The 17,052-nt window shown below is 46.0% G+C and overlaps 1 protein-coding gene across 1 annotated transcript in view; it reads right to left on the bottom strand.

Annotated features, from left to right (window-relative positions):
* Positions 1 to 17,052, bottom strand: part of TMC2 (transmembrane channel like 2) — a 107,993-nt gene that overhangs the window by 74,635 nt on the left and 16,306 nt on the right. Inside the window, exons 2-3 of the mRNA XM_040247310.1 lie at positions 8,172 to 8,490; positions 4,671 to 4,823 (exon numbers count right to left, since the gene is read on the bottom strand). Of these exons, the coding sequence (XP_040103244.1) occupies positions 4,671 to 4,823; positions 8,172 to 8,490 (472 nt within the window). The remainder of the gene's footprint in view (positions 1 to 4,670; positions 4,824 to 8,171; positions 8,491 to 17,052) is intronic.

Below are 17,052 nucleotides of genomic sequence, written 5' to 3'. Positions count from 1 at the left end.
GTTTAGCACAGTGTCTGGCACAAGATGTTCAACCATTAATAACAGCAATAACTACTATCTATTAATTGTACATTACATGCTGGGCCCTTAAATAAATATTTTGAATTTGTCAAAACAACTCTGTAGGTAGATAATATTATTCCTAGTTTACAAAAAAGGACTGTGAGGCTCAGAGAGGTTAAGGGAAGGAAGCCAGACTGAGGGGGATTGAATAGCTAGTCAAATCAACCAGATATGGTAGAAGTGTGAATGCAGGCTTGCCCCAGTTCACTGCTGTTGCTCTTTATCCCTTACCACCCTTCTTCAATTGTCTACAACAGGTATGCCAAAGTCAGCCAGCTGCCTGAGTCAGCCAAACACTGGGGTCCTCACACCATTGCTTCTAAAAAAAGATGTAGTCTGGGGATGCTATCTGCAGATCTGCAGTTGAAGACTTTATTGCCAGAAGAGGAAATCACACAGGAGGCAAAGGGTGTATTCTAGAACGTCTAGGAATTCTAGAGAGGCAATTATAATTCAAGAGTGCAAGTTCTGGAGCCAGAATTCCTTAGTTCAAATTCTGGCCAGGCCTCTAAACTCACTGTGTAGCCTGGAAAAATTACTAGATTGCTCTGTCTCAGTTTGCTATCGTAAAATGGGGACAATAGCAATAGTACCTACATCACAGGGTGATTAGGAAGATTAAATGAATTTTTACACATCCAGGCTCAGAACAATATCTGGCACATAGGGAGCATGCAGCAAATGTTGGCAAAATATAAAAAAGAAATAAATTAAAAGATGAATAAGACACAGCTTTGCAAACTAGAGTAGCCAGTCAAGTGTGGGATAGGGCCTTAAGGCTTAGAGAGGTGGTAACTAACTCAGCCTGAATGCAGGGAGGGCAGTAGGGACTTCCCTGCAGAGGCAACACTTGGCCTGAGTCTCAAAAGGTAGGACCTAGCCAGGTGGGCAAGGCAGAGGCATCACTGGAGCTGAGACCCAGAGGCTGGAGAGCTTGAGACTTGAGTCTGGGATAGGGAGCCTTGCAAGAGGGACGAGGAAGGCGGGCAGGCTGGAGGGAAGAGATCACTATTGTCAGGACGACTTGCTCCAGTGGGAGAGATGAGAGTCCTCTCAGCTTCTCCGGCCTTAGCCACTTCCCACCCTGACCATGAGCAGGAACTCTGCCCCCTAGCCTGGAGGAGATGCCGACTTCTCCTCTGGGCAGCTCAGGGATTTTCATGGTTCCTGAGAGTTCCAGTCCATAAACAGCAAGGTTGCTCTTTTTCCACTGTTAATAAAAGATGTGTCCCAGTGACACTTGAGTGGGGATGAGGTTCTGTTAGAGTGACAGATGGAAGGAGGAAGAACTTGGCCCTGGGGGAGCAGGAAGAAGAGAGTCAGGAAAAGGGAGCTGGAAAGGCAGACAGCCCACTGCCTGAAGCTGTACCTACCACTCAAACTGTCGCTACCTGTGACTACCTGCTGCTGCTGCCAAGACACTTCAGTCGTGTCCGACCCTCTGCGACCTCCTCCATCCCTGAGATTCTCCAGGCAAGAATGCTGGAGTGGGTTGCCATTTCCTTCTCCAATGCATGAAAGTGAAAAGTGAAAGTGAAGTCACTCAGTTGTGTCCGACTCTTAGCGACCCCATGGACTGCAGCCTACCAGACTCCTCCGTCCATGGGATTTCCCAGGCAAGAGTACCGAAGTGGGTTGCCATTGCCTTCTCCATGTGACTGCCTAAGTTTAAATAAGTCAAAATAAAACAGAAATTCAGTTTCTCAGTTGCACTACTTTCTAAGTGCTTACTAGCTAGGTGTGACTGGTGGCTACTCTATTAGCATAGAGTTAGAACTTTTCCACTATCTCAGCAAGCTCTGTTGGTCAGCACTGGCCTGGAGGCACTGTGGGGAGGCATTTCTCCCAGCAGCTGACTTTGAGAGAAGGTAATGTTCTCAGGGCAGTGGTGGGTGTGCTCACTCAGTCATGTTCGACCCTTTGCAGCCCCATGGACGGCCAGGCTCCTCTGTCCAGGGCATTTTCTGGGCAAGTATACTGGAATGGGTTGCCATATCCCCTTCCAGGGGATCTCCTGACCCAGGGATAGAAGCCACATCTCCTGCATCGGCACGCAGAGTCTTTATCATGGCACCACATGGGAAGCCCTCCACACAGTGGAGTAAGCTCTATTTACCAGATTGCTTGTCAGGGCCGGACCCCATTTGCAGAGCCAACATCTTTGCTGTGCCTTGGAGACACAAACAGAGAGGGTGAAGGTCAAAATGTGGCTGCCAGATTGTTCTGTGATAAAGGGAGAGGCATTTGAGCAATGAGGAAACTCAGGTGTGAGAAGAGCTGAGGGAAATAATAGCTTTATATAGAGGGAACGAGGAAGGGAGTCACCCAATCTTATGGCAGAATGATTGAGGCAGGACTTGGGGGAAGACGGTAAAATCAGATTATAGTTTTCTAGTAAAAACATCCTGCTCTTCTTTCAAAACTGCAGCAGAGACTGAAGAGCCATAAAATGAGTGATGAGCTGGCCGGTCATATGGAAACCAGGGAAGCAGCTGAGCTGAAAATAGAATTCAGGGGCATGGGCACAAGGCCAGGCAATATTTACGGAGTGTCACTGCAAACTACCGCACAATTGCACTCATCTCACACGCTAGTAAAGTAATGCTCAAAATTCTCCAAGCCAGGCTTGGAGAACCGTCAGCTCCCTGATGTTCAAGCTGGTTTTAGAAAAAGCAGAGGAACCAGAGATCAAATTGCCAACATCTGCTGGATCATGGAAAAAGCAAGAGAGTTCCAGAAAAACATCTATTTCTGCTTTATTGACTATGCCAAAGCCTTTGACTGTGTGGATCACAATAAACTGTGGAAAATTCTGAGAGAGATGGGAATACCAGACCACCTGACTTGCCTCTTGAGAAACCTATATGCAGATCAGGAAGCAACAGTTAGAACTGGACATGGAACAACAGACTGGTTCCAAATAGGAAAAGGAGTACGTCAAGGCTGTATATTGTCACCCTGCTTATTTAACTTCTGTGCAGAGTACATCATGAGAAACGCTGGACTGGAAGAAACACAAGCTGGAATCAAGATTGCTGGGAGAAATATCAATAACCTCAGATATGCAGATGACACCACCCTTATGGCAGAAGGTGAAGAGGGACTAAAAAGCCTCTTGATGAAAGTGAAAGAGGAGAGTGAAGAAGTTGGCTTAAAGCTCAACATTCAGAAAACGAAGATTATGGCATCCGGTCCCATCACTTCATGGGAAATAGATGGGGAAACAGTGGAAACAATGTCAGACTTTATTTTTTTGGGCTCCAAAATCACTGCAGATGGTGATTGAAGCCATGAAATTAAAAGACGCTTACTCCTTGGAAGAAAAGTTATGACCAACCTAGATAGTATATTCAAAAGCAGAGACATTACTTTGCCGACTAAGGTCCGTCTAGTCAAGGCTATGGTTTTTCCACTGGTCATGTATAGATGTGAGAGTTGGACTGTGAAGAAAGCTGAGCGCTGAAGAATTGATGCTTTTGAACTGTGGTGTTGGAGAAGACTCTTGAGAGTCCCTTGGACTGTAAGGAGATCCAACCAGTCCATTCTGAAGGAGATCAGCCCTGGGCTTTCTTTGGAAGGAATGATGCTAAAACTGAAACTCCAGTACTTTGGCCACCTCATGCGAAGAGTTGACTCATTGGAAAAGACTCTGATGCTGGGAGGGATTGGGGGCAGGAGGAGAAGGGGATGACAGAGGATGAGATGGCTGGATGGCATCACTGACTTGATGGACGTGAATCTGAGTGAACTCTGGTAGTTGGTGATGGACAGGGAGGCCTGGCGTGCTGCGATTCATGGGGTCGCAAAGAGTCGGACACGACTGAGCGACTGAACTGAACTGAACTGAACTGAACTGCAAGCTTGGCCCCGTGTTAGGCCTCCGGGACACAAGTGTAGGTAAGACAGCCCATCCTCCTGCTCTCCACACTGCAAGGGTGAGTGTGTGACAAGGGGAGAGATTCTGGTGCTTAGAGAACACAAGAGAGGTAGGAACTTGCTGAGGCGGGGGATCATAACCGCCCCCCACCCCACCACCACCACCAAGGAAGGCATGGGCTTCCCTGGTGGCTCAGATGGTAAAGAATCTGCCTGCAATGAGGGAGACCCAGGTTCGATCCCTGGGTCAGGAAGATCCCCTGGAGGAGGGAATGGCAACCCACTCCAGTATTCTTGCCTAGAGAATTCCATGGACAGAGGAGCCTGGCGGGCTACAGTCCATCGGGTCTCAAAGAGTTGGACACGACTGAGCAATTAACACACACACACATACAAAGAAGACACGTCTGTTTGGTTGTGAGGGAAGTGCAGAAGCTGCCAGATGGGGCGGGGTGTGAGACAAAGGGGTGATGAGGCAGCGGAGGCAGGGTGTATAGCCCAAGGGCCATGATCCTTCTTGTCTCTTAGTAGGCCTGGCTCAGTGCTAACCAACAGCAGGGCCGGTAGAAGTCGTGTGCTGGGGACAGGGGCACTGAAGCAGGGTGGAAGGGTGAACCCCCATTCTTGCTGAGCTCTTTTGGGTGGAGAGGAGAGGAGAAGGGATTCCCAAGACCATTAGAGGAGCTGAGCCTTCTCAACTGGGAGAGCCCTGGTCAACTGCCACCATTCACCTGAGCTCTGCCAGCTTCCTGGACATGGGCCAGGGCTTGCTCCGCATGCTGGCGATCAGCTTCTTCTTATCTTCCACCTGCTCCAAGATACGGGCCAGTTCCTCCTCAGACAGAGACTCCCCACTGGAGGTGCTGGAGGCCACGGAGGATGACCTGGAGCAGAGGCGGGGTGGAGTGGAGGAGAGTGGGGAGGAGGGCAGGGTCCTCGGGGATTCTGTGGGATGCAAGGAGCCCCACTGGAGATGCTCCCAGCTGCCACCTTACACAGGCCTGCCGTGCTCAGAACCCTCTGTGACTTCACCCACCTGGCAGAGGAGGCCACTATTCTTCCTGCAGCCCAGAGTGCCTTGAGGGCTGCCTCCCAAAACTCCATGCCTCTGAATCCTACCCACACAGACATCCTCACTTGCATAGGGTTGCCCAGTGGAAATATATCATAATTTAAAATTTTCTAGTAGGTATATTATAAAATAACATGAATATATTATTAATAATTTTAATAATATACTTCATTTAACCCAATATAGTAAAATTTTATAATTTCAACATATAATCAGTGAAAAAATTATTAATGAGACAATTTACATCCTTTTTGTACTGTCTTCAAAATCCAGTGTTCATCTTGTACTCAGTGTCAATTCAGACATGAAATTTTCATTGAACATATTTAATCTGTATTTGGATTTCATAAAATTTAGTTGAAAGAGTAGATTCACATATCTAAATTGTTTTAGACATACTTAAAAATTTCCTCATAAATGAATCAAGTAATAGAATATCATTTTCCTTTGATGTTTACATCTGCACTGACAAAACTGTCTTTTTTTTTGGGGAGAAGAAATGCTTTAGTTTCAAAATTAAATCAACCTCAAAACTACATCTGTCTGTCCAAGTAAATTTACTAATTCTTGGTTTTTGTGTGTGTGTGTGTGTGCGCATACATGCTCAGTGTGTCCAACTCTTTGCAACCCTTTGGACTATAGCCCATCAGGCTCCTTTGTCCGTGGGATTTTTCAGGCAAGAATACAGGAGTGGGTTGCCATTTCCTCCTCCAGGGGATCTTCCTGACCCAGAATTGAACCTGCATCGCCTGCATTTCAGGAGGATTTTTTACCTGCTGAGCCACTGGGCAAGGCTAATTCTTGTTTTAACTCAGTAGTATTAACATCAGATTAAAGTTAAATTGAATTAAAAGTTCAGTTCCTCAGTCACAGCAGGCACATTTCAAATGCCCAACATGTGGCTAGTGACTACTGTATAGGACAGCACAGCTGCAGAATCCTTCCAGCTGGAGGATGTGATGACCCTCACCATCTCACAAAGACTGTGCGCTCAGCTGCCACAAAATCCAAGTTCTGGTCTGTTGGCTCACAGCCTCCTTCACTCATAAAAACTGTGACTCTTAGCTGAGCTGGCAGCAACTGACAGGGGGTGAGGGAAGGGCTGGAGAAGGGTTCTCCTGGGCAGCCTGCTTAGCAAGTTTCATAATTGGAAATATCAGGATGTGGACTTGGGTTACCATGGGCTTTAGAGACCAGTTTGCAGCAGACTGTGAGTTTAGCTTCTGATCAACTCCTGAAGAGCAAGGAGAGGTCATAGGAATGAGGTGGAGAGGAGAGACCCTAGCTCTTGAATGCTGGGAAGCCTAGAGCACAGGGGCTTTCTGCCATGCCTCACGCACACCCCAGGACATCTGTCCTTGAGTCTCTGTATAAGGTGTTCCCTCAGTTTGGGTGGTGGTGGAGGTGTGACATTCAATCACTGTTCAAATTCCACCTGGTCTTCAAAGTCTTACTGAAATGTTTATCATCTCCATAGAGGAACCCCAGCCTCCCAGCAGTACACTCTTCATCAAATCCTTTCTGGTATACATATTGCTTTCTGTTTTGTGCTATGATGATGGCTCAGACAGTAAAGAATCTGCCTGAAATATGCAGGAGACCCAGGTTTGAACGCTGGATCGCGAATATCCCCTGGAGAAGGGAATGACTGCCCACTCCAGGATTCTTGCCTGGAGAAGTCCATGGACAGAGGAGCCTGGTGGGTTACAGTCCCTGGGGTCTCAAAGAGTTGGACACAACTGAGCAACTAACACTTGTGCTATGATAGCTAATAAGTGAAATTGAAGTCGCTCAGTCGTGTCTGACTCTTTGCGACCCCATGGACTGCAGCCTACCAGGCTTCTCCGTCCATGGGATTTTCCGGGCAAGGGTACTGGAGTGGGGTGCCATTGCCTTCTCCAATGATAACCCTGTCTTATTTCCCATGTCAGACTGTCAGCCTCTGGGGAAGAAGGCTGGATATTTTTCACCTCTATGCCCTGCTACGGCATAAAGCTGAAAATGGCACAATTGAATCCTTATCCTTTACTTTGCATCTGCCTTCCAGACAGGATGGGACAGCCTCCTTCTAAAATTCAGGACACTCTGCCAATGATGTATTCAAGTTATCTCTAAGTTGCTAGGGGCACCATGCATTCTGTATCCCATTAGCTCAGGGCTAGGGACAACCAGACAATAGACAAAAGCCCTAAGGGAGCCAGGGATGGCTGGCAGGGGTGATGGAAGAAATCAGTGGCCCCTTTTGAGGGCCTTAATTTCCCCTCTGTAAAGTTGGAGATGTACAGTGGAATACCTGAGTAAGGGTGTGGGCAAATAAAGTTTATTAGACATGGGTGGAAGGAGTATCAACTCTGCCATAATCCTAGTATCTCTGTTTCCAAAGCCTCTTTGCCCATTATCAATGGGGGTTCTTAAAACATCCTGAGAAGTGATGCAAAGTAAAGTGGAAGAGGGAGGCAAAGAGAGGGAGATGGTTCATCAAAATTGGTAGCAAAATAATGAAACTAAAATCCCAACTTGTTGATTCCATACACTGACTCTATCAATTAACCCCCCATGTGCCAATGCTAATGGAACAAAGGAAATATAGCAAATAAACCCCCTAATCCTGGAATTTCAGAGCCAGTGGGACTCTTGAAGTTCTTCTAGATCAAAACTATATTTCACAGAAAAGGATGCAGGTCAGGTTGGGACAGGGCATGCTTAAGCCCTCTTATGACTCCTAAATTCAATTTTAATTTCCCAATTTTAACTAGAAATTTAGAATTTTAAATTTTTAATAATTAATTTTAAATTTCTCTCAGCTCCTATTCAAGAGCTGTATCGAGTCACCACTATGGCTGAAATTCAGGAGATCTGGGATCTTGTCACGTCCCCATTCACAGCCTCCGCTTGCACCTGCCCTACTGGAGGGGTTTGGGACCACAGTGGGCAGGGCCACGCCACGTGGGATGAGTGTGATCCTCAAGCCGGTTGGCCCCAGCGGTGAGCTGGGCAGGGACAAAGGTAGAGGCAGAGGGAGGCTGGAGAGAGCAAGGGCTGTCCATTCGCGGGAGGGGTAGGGAGGATGAAGGCACCTGACCCTTATCAAGGGAGGGAGCAGGGCTGGCAGGAGGGAGAGGGCGCACTGAAACGCGCCTGAAGTCGGGTCACAACACACCTGTGTTTCTTCAGCTGCTTCCACATCTCTTCCTTCCTCCGGACCTCCTTTTCCTTCTTTGAAGGAGCTCTCTGCTCCCTGAGGGAAGCCCTGCCATCCTTCCTCCTCCTCCCTCGGCAGGTCTTCTCTGCTGACCCCCGCTCCCGGTCCCCCAGCAGCTCCCGGCGTCCCCTGCGCTCTGCCTGCTTCCTCCGAGGAGACCCGGACCCCGGGCTGCCCCCGGCCCGCTCCTCCTGGCCTGGCTGGGCTCTGCGCCTGCCTGGCGCCTCCTCGGCTCGATGAGGCCGCTTCATCGAGGGGCTCCTCCTGGACCTGTCACCTGCAAGGGCAGAGAATAAGTAGTTCTGGCCTCACGGGCCTCCTCCTCAGGAAAGTGCCCCCAGCTGTGAGAAGTCAGATATTCAAGAGGCTCCCTTTGAACTTCTCTGGTGGTCCAGTGGCTGACTCCTCGCTCCCAGTCAGGGAGCCCGATGGGATCCTTGATCAGGGAACTAGATCTCACCTGTCACAACTAAGAGTTAGCATGGCAACTAAAAAGATCTTTCACGCCCACAACTAAGACCTGGTGCAGCCGAAATAAATGAATAAATAGGTTTTTTTTTTAAAAAGATGCTTCCTGGAGCTTACTGGTTCCAAAGGCTCTTTCAGATAGAGCCTCTGGTCTGGGGTGAGAGCTAAGGTCTCTCTCCCCTGAGCAGCAGGCACTCCCACACTCATCTAAACCTCAGCTAGAGACCCAGGCCTTCCTCTGCTTGGGGTGCAGTCCACTGGGGTCACAGCTGAGTCCTCTCCTTCTGCCCAGGGCCAAGGCCAAGCATGGGCCTCTGTTTGGTGAGGCTGGACCACTGGCCCGCTGGCTCCACTCTCCAGGGGCTGTCCCCTTATGTGTCCTGCCTGACATGAGAGACGGGACAGGTGTCAGAGCCTATCCTGTTCCTCAGCACTGCCCCAACCTTGATGCTGTTATTTTATTTTTTGATGCTGCTATTTTAAACCACTACTTTATAACACTGGCGAAAGGCCTGGCTAAACAGAATCTGCTCTACAGTGTGCTCTTTCTGCAACAGCTTGCCCAACCCCTTGTTTAAGCACAACTATCCTATGTGGGCATTTACAACATTAAACACAGGAAAAATTGTAATGAACTTCTAGTATTAATAAGCAGCCTCTCCATCACTTACTAGCAGGATGTCTTTGAGCCAGTCACTTAACCTCTCTGGGTCTCAGCTCATCTCTAACATGGGGATGTGACCACTCCAACAGCTTGTTAATGAATCTGACACAGTGACTGACATCTGAGAACAGACATCATTACTCTGTTATCCAGAAATAAGATCTTACTTGTAAAAAGAACACAAGTTTGGAGCTAGGCCAGTCTGCATGAACATATCAGTTCTATCTTTTACTTATCTCTGTGACCACAGATACACTACTTAGCTTTACTGCACCTCAGTTTTCTCATCTGTAAAATGGCTCTAGTAGCTGCTATTTCCCTACGTGGCTGGGTTAATTCAAATAGGAATAAAGGATCTGATTCATGGGAAGTACACAACAAAGGCCTCTCCCTACTGCCCCTTTAGCCTGCCTTGCCACTTTTGTACGCTAGGTGGGCACCTGGAACCCGATTGGCTGCAGAGTACAGTTTCTCACTGTTCACAGTGGCTCCCCACCCAGGCTTTTCTGCCTGATTTTGACCAGGCTGATTTTCCCAACAGAGTTGTGAGAGCCCCAACTCTGGGCAAAACAGAACAGAGTGGGGTTTTGTCACCCAGCATCCCCAGTGGCAGTCGCATCAGCGATGGAGTCCAGGACAAGGAGTCCCAAGTTCTCAAATTCTTGCCTCTGTCCCCCTCCCTTTCCAGCTTCTTGAGGTTGTGCTCGTAATGTAGCAGTCACAGAGAGTTTTCCTCACTGCTCCCCTGATCCCTGTGCTTTACATTCTGAGAAGCAAGCCACCCTGTGAAACAGCAACAAAAACTGGTCACGGGTGGGTCTGGGCAGACTGAGCTGGGGATTTAGAGTCTGGACATCTGAGCCTGAAGCCTTGTTCTGCTGGTTATTACCTGGGTAACTCTGGGCAGGTTGCCTATTCTCCTGAGTCAGTTTCCTCGTGGCTATGCTGTTGGTGGTCTAACCAGATCTCCATTATCTGCATTGTTCCTTAGCTGCTCTGCATCTTGGCCCTGACAGTTCATAGCTTCTCCCTTCCCAAGGGAGCCCAAGGTTGATGGAAACCGTCTTGCTGGTAAATGCCTAGGAGTTTACAGCCATCCCCTCTCTTCAAGTCAGTTGACAGACAATTGCTAACTGATATGGAATACAAATGTCCAGTCCTCTGGCCTCCAGGCAGAGTAAGGCTGGTGGTTCTTCATGTTTCAGGGCTCCCCATGGGATCAGGCAGAGGCTAGACTCCAGCTGAACACACATCTTTGCTCAGCTTCTTCCCTTGATCTGTCCTGCTTCCCTTACTGCTTATCTCCTGAGAACTGCCCTCAATAAATCACAGGCATCAGGAATCCCCATCTCTTCCAGGGGACCTGATCTATCTATAGACACCTATCTCAAAGTGTGGTAGGTAAATTCAACTGAAAAAATATGTCTACAAGTGTGATATAAGCTGGAACATGCTGGATTTAGCAAGCAGAATTTACTTAGAGTTTCAAAGTAAAGCTACCCAAAATTCTCTTTTTGGATCTCAAGCTAGGATATTGTAGGATTCAAGAACTACTGTGGTGAGTTTTACCCAGACCTGAGAAAGATATTCTGGAGGAAGAAACTTCTAAACTAGGACCTGAAAACAGAGTTTGTGTGTCTTGGGGTGTGTGTGTGTGCAGTGGGTGGGTATAGGGTAGGGTTAGGTAGTGAGTGGGTGGGAAAGACCCAGAAATATTTTAAGCAGAGAAGATATGGTCAGTTCATGCTTTTATAAAGGTCCCATTTAGTATTCAAACCCCAATGGAGGGAGTTTATTGATAAAGATACTTGGAGAAACTATAACCACAAAGGATACTGGAAAAAGAATTGTTCTGCCTTGGCTAAGAAGATAGAGAAAATAGGTAAGAAAATTAAATGATTGGGCTTCTGGGTTTCATTCCAATATGTAAAGACCTCCATCCTAACAATAACAAAAAAAATCTGAACAAACTAAAAAACAATTATAAATAGATCCATCAGAGAATCGGGTTTGTACGGCAAGCTACTGTCCAGAAACTGGAGAGGCAGAGAATCATAGCTTATCTTGAGCAGAAGCCCTCCATGGAAGCCAGTACTTGTAGTGCTTAAAGGAAGAGTTGTTGTTGTTCCACTGCTAAATTGTATTTGGCTCTTTTGTGACCCCATGGACTGTAGCCTGCTAGGCTCCTCTGTCCATGTGATTTCTCAGGCAAGAATATTGGAGTGGGTTGCCATTTCCTTCCCCAGGGGATCTTTTCAACCCAGGGACCGAACCCTTGTCTCCTGCACTGCAGGCGGATTCTTTACTGCTGAGCCACCAGGGAAGCCCAACAGAAGAGCATTCAGGGCTTATTTTAATTAGATATGGTAAGATACTCAGACATGGAAATGATCATCATGTACTTACAGATCCCAAGAGACACCACGCCACATAGGGCCACATGAGACAGCAGCAGGTTCACTCAATGGTAAGGCAGAGAGGAAAGATGTGGGGAAGAAATGTTATAGTTTCCAGGGAAAGGAAGGGGTGAGCCTGCATATGCAGAGTTAGGATTGGCTATTTTGAATAATTTCAATGGGCCCTGAAGCATAGGGACTTTCCCTAGTTTTCTGGTAACAGGACCTGGGTTGAATAAGGTAGATGGATAGAAGTCCAGCATATGAACTTGATAAGGAGGTGGTTGGGGTTATAAGCTCTGGGTTGGTAGGTTTGCATATGAAAGGAAAGCTTGCAGATGACTTGTCTGCTGTCTCTAAGAACTAGCTAAAACTGGGAGTGCTGTCTCTCCAGGGCCAGCAAAGCCTCAAGGTGCTATAGGATCAGACTTCAGAAGATAAAAAGCATGGCTATTACTGGTAGGAATACAAACTGTAATGGAAGAAATGCTGGAGGTTCAGTGTGGACTAACTTGAGAGTTAAAAACTGCAGGGTCCAGTCTTTGGAGGAGGTTCAGTTCAATTCAGTTCAGTCGCTCAGTTGTGTCTGACTCTTTGTGACCCCATGGACTGCAGCACATCAGGCTTCCCTGTCCATCACCAACTCCCGGAGCTTATTCAAACTAACGCCCATTGAGTTGGTGATGACATCCAACCATCTCATCCTCTGTCATCCCCTTTTCCTGCCTTCAGTCTTTCCCAGCATCACGGTCTTTTCAAATAGGTCAGTTCTTCACATCAGGTGGCCAAAGTATTGGAGTTTCAGCTTCAACATCAGTCCTTCCAATGAACACTCAGGACTGATTTTCTTTAGGATTGACTGGCTGGATCTCCTTGCAGTCCAAGGGACTCTCAAGAGTCTTCTCCAACATCATAGTTCAAAAGCATCAATTCTTCGGCGCTCAGGTTTCTTTATAGTTCAACTCTCACATCCATACATGACCACTGGAAAAACCATAGCTTTGACTAGACAGACCTTTGTTGGCAAAGTAATGTCTCTGCTTTTTAATATGCTGTCTAGATTGGTCATAACTTTTCTTCTAAGGAGTAAGCGTCCTTTAATTTCATGGCTGCAATCACCATCTGCAGTGATTTGGGAGCCACCCCCCCCCCCCCGCCCAAAAGAGTCTGTCACTGTTTCCACTGTTTCCCCATCTAATTCCCATGAAGTGATGGGACTGGATACTATGATCTTAGTTTTCTGAATGTTGAGTTTTAAGCCAACTTTTTCACTCTCCTCTTTCACTTTCATCAAGAGGTTCTTTAGTTCTTTTTCAATTTCTGCCATAAATGTGGTTTCATCTGCATATCTGAGGTTACTGATATTTCTCCCAGCAATCTTGATTCCAGCTTGTACTTCATCCAGTACAGCATTTCTCGTGATGTACTCTGCGTATAAGTTAAATAAGGAGGGTGACAATACTTGACGTATTCCTTTTCCTATTTGGAGCCAGTCTGTTGTTCATGTCCAGTTCTAATTGTTGCTTCTTGACCTGCATACAGATTTCTCAGGAGGCAGGTCAGGTGGTCTAGTTTTTCCATCTCTCTAAGAATTTTCCACAGTTTGTTGTGATCCACACAGTCAAAGGCTTTGGCGTAGTTAATAAAGCAGAAGTAGATGTTTTTCTGGAATTCTCTCGCTTTTTCTATGATCCAGCGGATGTTGGCAATTTGATCTTTGGTTCCTCTGCCTTTTCTAAATCCAGCTTGAGCATCTGGAAGTTCATGGTTCATGTACTGTTGAAGCCTGGCTTGGAGAATTTTGAGCATTTACTTTCCTAGTGTGTGAGATGACTGTAATTGTGTGGTAGTTTGAGCATTCTTTGGCATTGCTTTTCTTTGCGATGGGAATGAAAACTTACCTTTTCCAGGGCTGTGGCCACTGCTGAGTTTTCCAAATTTGCTGGCATATTGAGTGCAGCACTTTAACACCATCATCTTTTAGGATTTGAAATAGCTCAATTGGAATTCCATTACCTCCACTAGCTTTGTTTATAGTGATGCTTCCTAAGGCCTGCTTGACCTCACACTCCAGGATGTCTGGCTCTAGGTGAGTGATCACACCATCGTGATTACCTGGGTCATGAAGATCTTTTTTGTATAGTTCCTCTGTATTCTTGCCACCACTTCTTAATATCTTCTGCTTCTGTTAGGTCCATACTATTTCTGTCCTTTATTGTGCCCATCTTTGCATGAAATATTCCCTTGGTATCTCTAATTTTCTTGAAGAGATCTCTAGTCTTTCCCATTCTATTGTTTTCCTCTATTTCTTTGCACTGATCACTGAGGAAGATTTTCTTATCTCTCCTTCCTATTCTTTGGAACTCTGCATTCCAATGGGTATATCTTTCCTTTTCTCCTTTCCCTAGGGGGCACACTTAAATGAGTTTTACTTCCTGGGAGCCCTAACAGGTTCTTACTGTGGAGACTGGAGAAAAATCCCTGGTGCTTCCAGCAGGGGGAGGAGAATGTTATTACTTTAAAATATGAAAAGTATTTAGTTCCTTTGGCCCATTTTTTGATTGGGTCATTTATTTTTCTGGAGTTGAGCTGCATAAGTTGCTTGTATATTTTTGAGATTAGTTGTCTGTCAGTTGCTTCATTTGCTATTGTTTTCTCCCATTCAGAAGGCTGTCTTTTCACCTTACTTATAGTTTCCTTTGTTGTGCAGAAGCTTTTAATTTTAATTAGATCCCATTTGTTTATTTTTGCTTTTATTTCCAGTATTCTGGGAGGTGGATCATAGAGGATCCTGCTGTGATTTATGTCGGAGAGTGTTTTGCCTATGTTCTCCTCTAGGAGTTTTATAGTTTCTGGTCTTACGTTTAGATCTTTAATCCATTTTGAGCTTATTTTTGTGTGTGGTGTTAGAAAGTGATCTAGTTTCATTCTTTTACAAGTGGTTGACCAGTTTTCCCAGCACCACTTGTTAAAGAGATTGTCTTTACTCCGTTGTATATTCTTGCCTCCTTTGTCGAAGATAAGATGTCCATATGTGTGTGGATTTATCTCTGGGCTTTCTACTTTGTTCCATTGATCTATATTTCTGTCTTTGTGCCAGTACCAGACTGTCTTGATGACTGTGGCTTTGTAGTAGAGCCTGAAGTCAGGCAAGTTGACTCTTCCAGTTCCATTCTTCTTTCTCAAGATTGATTTGGCTATTCGAGGTTTTGAACTAAATAGGCATTTCTCCAAAGAAGACATATGGATGGCTAACAAACACATGAAAAAATGCTCAACATCACTCATTATCAGAGAAATGCAAATCAAGACCACAATGAGGTACCATTTCACACCAGTCAGAATGGCTGCGATCCAAAAATCTGCAAGCAATAAATGCTGGAGAGGGTGTGGAGAAAAGGGAACCCTCCTACACTGTTGGTGGGAATGCAAACTAGTACAGCCACTATGGAAAACAGTGCGGAGATTCCTTAAAAAGTTGCAAATAGAGCTGCCTTATGACCCAGCAATCCCATTGCTGGGCATACACACCAAGGAAACCAGAATTGAAAGAGACACATGTACCCCAATGTTCATCGCAGCACTGTTTATAATAGCCAGGACATGGAAACAACCTAGATGTCCATCAGCAGATGAATGGATAAGAAAGCTGTGGTACATATACACAATGGAGTATTACTCAGCCATTAAAAAGAATACATTTGAATCAGTTCTAATGAGATGGATGAAACTAGAGCTGATTATACAGAGTGAAGTAAGCCAGAAAGAAAAACACCAATACAGTATACTGACACATATATACGGAATTTAGAAAGAGGGTAATGATGACCATTTATGCAAGACAGCAAAAGAGACACAGATGTATAGAATGGACTTTTGGACTCTGAGGGAGAGGGAGAGGGTGGGATGATTTGGGAGAATGGCTTTGAAACATGTATACTATCATGTAGGAAACGAAGTGTGCCAGTCTATGTTCGATACAGCATACAGGATGCTTGGGGCTGGTGCATGGGGATGATCCAGAGAGATGATATGGGGTGGGAGGCGGGAGGGGGATTCAGGATTGGGAGCTTGTATACACCTGTGGTGGATTCATGTCAATGTATGGCAAAACCAATACAGTATTGTAAAGTAAAATAAAGTAAAAATAAAATCTAAAAAAAAAATAAAAATAAAATATGAAAAGTAACTCAGAGTGTCTCTCTTTAACAAAGTGTTCTCTTTAACAAAGAGTGTTCTCTTTAACAAAGGCCTATTGTGAGATAATGGAAAATGTGTATTGGTCTCTGTCCCCACTTTCTGGCACAGAGGTCCTAAAATCTCTGTAAAACCCTAAAAGCACTCGGAGCATCTATTGTTCTAAAGACGTGACTCTGGAGGGCTCCTGAACGGCTAGATGGGGGCTGATCACCAGAAAAACCACTCCATGATTAGAAGCTTGGAATTGTCATCCCCACCCCACTCCCATCCTCAAGAGCTGGGAGAGGGGCTAGAAAGGAAGGTAAAAATTGCTAATGTCTATGTGAGGAAGTCTCCATAAAATTCCAGTAACAGTGGATTTGGAGAGCTTCCAGATGAGTAAACACATCCACAGACCAGGAGGGTGACATACCCCAACTCCCAGACTTGCTGTCTATATCTCTTCATCTGTATTCTTTGTCATATGCATGCATGCTAAGTTGTTTCAGTTGTGTCCAACTTTTTGTGACCCTATAGACTGTAGCCTGCCAGGCTCCTCTGTCCATGGGATTCTCCAGGCAAGAACACGAGTGGGTTGCCATGCCCTCCTCCAAGGGATGTTCTTGACATAGGGATCAAAACTGCATCTCTTATGTCTCCTGAATTAGCAGGCAGATTCTTTAGCAGGCTTTCCTGGTGGCTCAGATGGCAAAAAGTCTGTCTGCGGTGTTGGAGAAGGAAATGGCAACCCACTCCAGTACTCTTGCCTGGAAAATCCCATGGATGGAGGATCCTGGTAGGCTACAGTCCATGGGGTCCCAAAGAGTCGCACATGACTGAGCGACTTCACTTTCAGTTGGGAGACCTGGGTTCGATCACAGGGTTGGGAATATCTCTGGAGAAGGGAATGGCAACCCATTCCAGTATTCTTGCCTGGAGAATTCCATGGGTAGAGGAGCCTGTCGGGCTACAGTCCATGGGGTCACAAAGAGTCCGACACGACTGAGTGACTAACTTTTTCTTTACCAGTAGTACCCTGGAGAGCCCATTCTCTACCATGTTGTTGTTGTGTTAGTCGCTCTGTTGTGTCCGACTCTTTGCAACCTCATAGACTGTAGCTCACTAGGCTCTT

The sequence above is a fragment of the Oryx dammah genome, unplaced genomic scaffold (assembly GCF_014754425.2).
Source record: "Oryx dammah isolate SB20612 unplaced genomic scaffold, SCBI_Odam_1.1 HiC_scaffold_10, whole genome shotgun sequence".
Classification (NCBI taxonomy): Eukaryota; Metazoa; Chordata; class Mammalia; order Artiodactyla; family Bovidae; genus Oryx; species Oryx dammah.
The sequence above is the reverse complement of the archived record's forward strand: the minus strand, read 5'-3'. Positions and strand labels throughout refer to the sequence as shown.